The sequence below is a fragment of the Sinocyclocheilus rhinocerous genome, unplaced genomic scaffold, assembly GCF_001515625.1.
Source record: "Sinocyclocheilus rhinocerous isolate Xijiao unplaced genomic scaffold, SAMN03320098_v1.1 scaffold1646, whole genome shotgun sequence".
In the NCBI taxonomy this organism is placed as follows: domain Eukaryota; kingdom Metazoa; phylum Chordata; class Actinopteri; order Cypriniformes; family Cyprinidae; genus Sinocyclocheilus; species Sinocyclocheilus rhinocerous.
Genome location: NW_015644630.1, coordinates 184,716 through 191,147, shown reverse-complemented (window position 1 = coordinate 191,147; position 6,432 = coordinate 184,716). Strand labels below are relative to the sequence as shown.

General features: G+C 38.3%; 1 protein-coding gene across 1 annotated transcript in view; it reads left to right on the top strand.

Moving 5' to 3' along the window:
- The first annotated feature begins 1,651 nt into the window (after positions 1-1,651).
- Positions 1,652-6,432, top strand: part of LOC107758571 (neurexin-1a-like) — a 171,783-nt gene continuing 167,002 nt past the window's right edge. The window contains exons 1-2 of the mRNA XM_016576342.1: positions 1,652-1,727; positions 2,988-4,045. Of these exons, the coding sequence (XP_016431828.1) occupies positions 3,337-4,045 (709 nt within the window). The 5' untranslated portion in view covers positions 1,652-1,727; positions 2,988-3,336. The remainder of the gene's footprint in view (positions 1,728-2,987; positions 4,046-6,432) is intronic.

Here is a 6,432-nt window from a genome sequence, read left to right as displayed (position 1 = left end):
CTACATCGACTTACCGGAAAACTCACCTTGTGGATTTACTCACCTGGGGACTGCTCTCTCCTTCTCCGTCCATCGCTGGCCATCAGCTTGTATTATTCTCTCTGCAAACCTGCAACAGATAAGAAAGAGCTGTTAGCGTTTGAGCCAAGAGCTACAACCTGAACTCTGTTTATTTTACTTGTCTAAGTTATCTCCTTTGTTGTCTTCTGGCGATCCTGCTTGAATAAACCAAGTACACTTACATCCCTGTTCTCCGTCTGTGTATCCATGCCATGTGCAGTGTGAGGACCAAACCAAATCTCCATGTGCTCTCATGAAAACCAGGCTAAAAAACTGATGTGCACCCCTGTCTATAATGATAATTAATTGTGTAATTGATCATATTTGAGCATTTCATTTTTTTTCCCTCAGCAAATATTGATATATAATTATTTGTAACTAATTAGATTAATTAATGAGCAAATCATGTAATTATTTAGATTAAAAATAATTAATTGACAGTCCTAATTGTTACTGAATTTATCATTTTAATACTACTCATCCACTCCCTGGTAAGAAGATCACTAAACATGAATTACAACAAAATAATGAATAAACATTTTTGGAAGAAAAAGCAATTTTGCTACCTCCACTTCCTTCCTCAGATTTGAGGGCAAACTTTTGAAGCCAGAAATTTCCGTGATGAAAAGTGAAAGTTCTTACTGAAGCTTGATGCGAAAGATGTGAAAGACAAGTAATGACTATGTAACAATGATGGAAGGTGGAAAAATAGGTACAGGATGGGCTGTGGATGGTTCGGAGGAGTGAAGCATGAGCAATATGGACTGGAGGGACTTTGTGCCGTGTAACACACAAACACGGTAGAACTGAACTCAACCGGAGGACGTTTATTGAAGATAAATTGTAGACAGGTGAGTAACAGGGTGTTGAACGGGGAACACAGCACACAACAGCAGATCCCAGCAGTAGAATGAACAGCAGGTCACGAATGCAAAGGAATACAGGCAGAGCAAACACAGCAATGACAGACACAATACTGTGATTCCCAAAACAATATCAGAGGCAATTGATGGGATGATGGTAGGTGTCTACAGTGGATGGAGGAAAACATCCAGAGGACGAGGGAGCAGCAGGGTCACATAAACTTGAGAACGCAAGACTTCAGAATGGCTTTGTGAAGTGAGTATAAGTGAGTGTGCTGTTTGTGTGCGGGTGTAATTCATTAACAGTCCAGTAAGAGTGAATGGTGTGTGGAAGGAAGTGGGGAGCCTGGAGTCCAGACAACTAGCCTATATTATTTACCAAGATTAACAAATGGACAGAATGGATAGGAATCATTTTTCATAACATTCTAAAACACACTTAGGCTATACTGTAATGTTATTTATGTATTTTTGTATCATAATAATAATTATTTTAATTACTTTATATATTATTATTATTATTATTTGACAGTTTCCGTTGTGTTTATTATAATAATGTCGACAGTGCGCTTGTAGTTCAATGCTGAACAATAGCGATTTACGCGCGATAGCTAGTAATTGACATCATCGCGGGCTTTGTATTGACAGAAATGAACGCTCGCGCTGTCCAAGGTGCTGCAGAGTCACGTGACCCGCTGTGTGTCAGAGCTACAGCCCCTGCATATTTACTCGCATCACAGCTTTACCTCAACAACTTACTTCAACTATCGTTTTCAGCAGTCGACGAGAGCCACGGCGTACTGGGTAAACCGATTTTCATCTCCTTCCAAACGTCTCTGTGTATGTGTTGTGTGTAGTCTATTCTGCAGAAATCCCATATAGATAGACATTTATTCACAGAAACAGCGTTCATTAACACGCCATATGCGCTCGTGCGATGATGAATATAGTGTCGGTTTTGTCCGAATGGATCATTTGTTGTTCTTTTCTGAACGGATTCAGGTGAGCTCGATTCACGCTGTTTGTTGGCATACGTGCTTTAAAAGATTTCTAACATGCAACATGAAGGGCTTTAATGTGTTCTTCTTTTGAAGAAGATGAGCTCATGTGGGAGTTCTCGAGCTGCGTGTGGGGCGTATCACCTCTGATCGCAGCGATTACATCTGGAGCTTCATTCAAGACGAACAGACATTACAGATCTACATTGTGCATCTCTGTATTATTCTTAGTGTCTTCGAACTGGTCTGAAAATGAAGAGATGAGCTTGTGCACTTGTGCTTTATGAACCACATAAGGGTTGCACACGCAAACATAAACGAACCCAAACGCCCTTAACGTGTTATCCAGAACACAGGGTTGCTTTATTGCCTAAGACTTTATTTATTATCGTTGAGACACACATAGGAATCAGTCATCATGGGCAATGATGTTTATGTTCTAATCCGTGATGTTACAGATTATTAAAAGAGATAGGGCTAGTTGTCACGTTTTACACCAGTAAATATTAGGTTATGCATGTTTTTTCCCCTTGCAAAAAGCTATTAGACATTCCCACCGTTTCCCAAAAAAATAAATAAATGAATGTATTAATTAATAAAAATAAATAAATAAAAAGTCAGTTAATTGAACCCCCATTGAACCTGTAGTGGGGCATGTTGTCACACTGTGGGGGGTTTATTGACAGTAATTGCACCTTTGTATAACATGAAAAAAAAATACTGGCAAACACTTAAGCTTTTTTTTAATGCTTTTTGTCCTGCAGTGAAGGCTGCTTAAGCAATAGTAAAACAGTCATGTTTGTCTACTAGGATTTGTGTTAAGTCAGTGTTTCCCAACCCTGTTTCTGGAGGCACGCCATCGCAACTCTTTTTAATTCCTAACACTTGATTCAACTCCAAAAGCTGAAATAGATGAGTCAGATAAGGGAGACATCCAAAATGTGTACCGCTGGTCTGCCTCCAGGAACAGGGAAGGGAAACACTGCTGTAAGCAACTAATTCTTCCTTAGGATGTCAGAAAGACTGTCAGATGAACTGTTATTGTGTTTGTTTGTTGTTCCTCCAGTGTCTATGGCCGTATGTTGAGAGATCAGAGATGACGTCTGCTGCCTGCTTCTGCTGAAAGAGGATTTAACCCTTTAAAGCACGTATGGTCAAAACCACAATATCAGACAAAAAGTAACATGATGGATGACACTAAACACTGTGGATACTGCAACGTGTGGATGATGGTTGAAAAAAATAAAATGCAGAACAAAAATAAGGTTGATGGCGTGAGGAGAAAAGTTGTGGAATGGTCTCTATAGATGTTGAAACATCCTGAGAGAGACTGTCTGGTGGTTTACGTGATTTGGAGATAAGTTGTCCACTCAAAATCTTACTAAGGTTATTATAAACTCAGCAACGTCTACATTATGATTCTTCAAATGCGACATGGTGCCCATCTCCTCTGGATTGGACTGGTTGTATGTGCTGTGGAAGCTGGAGCTAGTCTCCGGTTTACTGGCGCAGAAGGACAGTGGGCCTCGTTCCCCATGTGGAACGCTTGCTGTGAGAGCGAGATGAGCTTCAGCATGAAAACCAATCATTTGAAGGGACTTCTGGTGTACTTTGATGATGAAGGCTTCTGCAATTTCCTCGAGCTACACATACATGAGGGGAAACTCAGACTACGCTTTTCTATCTTCTGTGCTGAGTCTGCTTCCGTGCTTTCAGATGCTGTCATCAATGACAACCAGTGGCATGAAGTCACAATCAGGAGGAACTTCAGAAACACTACACTCATCGTTGACAAAGAAATAAAGTGGGAGGAGGTTAAGTCCAAAAGGCGGGATATGACTGTCTTCAGTCACCTGTTTTTAGGAGGGATTCCACCAGAATTGCGATCGGTGTCTTTACAGCTGACATCGGACACTGTGAAAGATCTCACTCCCTTTATGGGCTGGATAACAGACTTGAAAGTCAACGATTCAGAGCCTGTCATGATTAACAGTGCCGGTGTCAGCGCTGACCTCTGTGGCTCACACAACATGTGCTTAAACGGAGGTGTATGCAGTGTTGTCAACAATGAGCCTACATGTGACTGCTCTGAAACCGGCTATCAGGGAAAGGACTGCGGTGAAGGTAAGATATCTCGATTCAGCTACATTGCATGCGATTGATAAAGCTGCAAGTCATTTGCAAATCAGTTAACAAGCCTAGACTAATTCTGCTTTCAAAGGAGTAGTTCACCCAAAAAATAAAATTAGCTGAAAGTGTGTTCACCCTCAGGCCATCCAAGAAGATGTAGATGAATAGAAATGAGTAGAGTAGAAATGTAGCATTGCATCACTGTCTCAGCAATGGATGCTCTGCAGTGAATGGGTGCCGTCAGAATGAGAGTCTAAACAACTGATAAAAACATCACAATAATCCACAAGTAATCCACACCACTCCAGTCCAGGTCATGGGAACTCCTGTTCCCATGAAGAAACAAACTCATTGACATCTGGGATGGCCTGAGGGTGAGCAAATTTTTCAAATACATTCTCTCAAACATTTGCAGTCACATTTCTTGTTATGCTATTGCGCTACACAAATCTGAGATCTCTTTATATTTGTAATGCACTTTGTCTAAATGTTTACTTTCGTATTTTGTGTTTACACTCAAGTTCAAGTTAAACATGTTCAACTTTGATTATAGACCATAAATTAGCAAGTATGCAAGTGTATGTATGCGAATGTTAAATTCTTTATATACAAAGTGTCCCTTTAAAAGCTCAATGAAAAATTTAATATGTAGTACAGTATCTGTATAGCAAATATTGAGTCACCAGTTAGTTTTTGGAAGTCTAGATTAGCTATAGATTGGATCAGTCAGCAAGAGTTATAACACAGCCCAGGAATAATGTTGGATGCTCATTTCATTACAGCATTTGTAAAGTCTGTAGCTGGAATCTCTCTTGTTTTGAGTTTATTGACTAGCATATTCCATTAAATGTGTAATATGTAGACAATAGTGTCTTTAAACACTGAGCAGATCATCATTTAGTGGGTTAAAAGGTAAGAGGGGTGCATTCTTCGTAGGCTGGATAATATGTGGTTCTAGACATTTTGAAAAAGAGACTCATCATCTGAAATGATCCACATTTATCTCTGTTTTATGATTGGCTTGTTTGCTGTATATATTTATTTATTTTTTGTCACCAACAGCAACTGCTTTGTTGCAGATTTCATACACCATACTTTGATTAGCCAGTGGCACTTTTAATGAATACAGACTTAGACTCCTTAGTAGATTAATACTTGGGTCATTCTGTGTCAAATCAACCAAATTTCATAAACTTCCCTGGCTCAAATGTTTGATTTTGCTAATATTTTGTTTCTAAAGAAAGATAAGCATGTATAGTGATGAAAGCCAAAATATTAAATGCCACAATTAATCCATTATTTTGTAGAGGGGGGGTCAAAATGACAGTTTTCACCTGAGATACAGAGCCAAATTACATGGGGGTAAATGACTTCAGAAAGATGGCCACATCATAATGTTATAATTACACAGAGATTGGTAGCTCTATTAGTAAAATCTGTTGACTTTTGCAATCTTTGTTACATTATGTGCCAATGGTGACCATTCAAAAATGGGGAAAGAGCACTTTTTAAAGTTTTTTTCCCCAAAGTTTGCATGTTAAAATGAACAAAATCCCTTCTTCCAAATTTTCATGAAAGTGATTCAAATATAAAATCTTATAAATAGACTATTGAGAGCAAGTAAATGTGTCTCAACTTGACAGTAGCACTCAGACAAGTATGTTCTATGCAATTGTTTTGATAGAGGGAAACAAGATATAATTCTAATTTCAACATTATTTATTCTTCAGACACTGTTCTTTAAATAAAATAAGTATCAGCTATATAGCTGAAAAGTGACCAACATTTGGTTTTCGACCACTGAAAATGTGTAATATTCAATCATCTGAATATGGAGCTGCATTGAGATCCCCCATATTTCTGGAACTGAAGGGCCTTGAAAATAAAGATTTCAAAAGAAAAGTTTATTAAGAACTAGAATCTAAAATCATATTGCATTATCTTTAAAGGGCACCTATTATGCAAAATCCACTTTTACAAGGTGTTTGGACAGACATGTGTGTTGGAATTGTGTGTACACAGTAGGGATGGCTCGATACCACAATTTTGACTTCGGTACGATACTAGGATCTAATACCTCGGTATCGATATTAAATCGATACCATAGGTGACAAATAACCAGCCTCAAAATATAAGTGAATTGAAAACAATTTTATTAAACGCACTGCTTGGAACTCTGCATGAAAAATTGTGCAAACAAAATGTAAAAAAAAAAAAAACCTACATTGAACATAGGTCAGATTTTGATTTTGAAGAAAGAAAACTGAAGAGATAAAATTAAAATAGGATCATCTCTTCATATCTTTTCAGTCTTTATCACATGGTGCAAAGAAAATTTATCAGAATGTAACAAAAAAAAACCCTACAGAGTGGAGTTTACA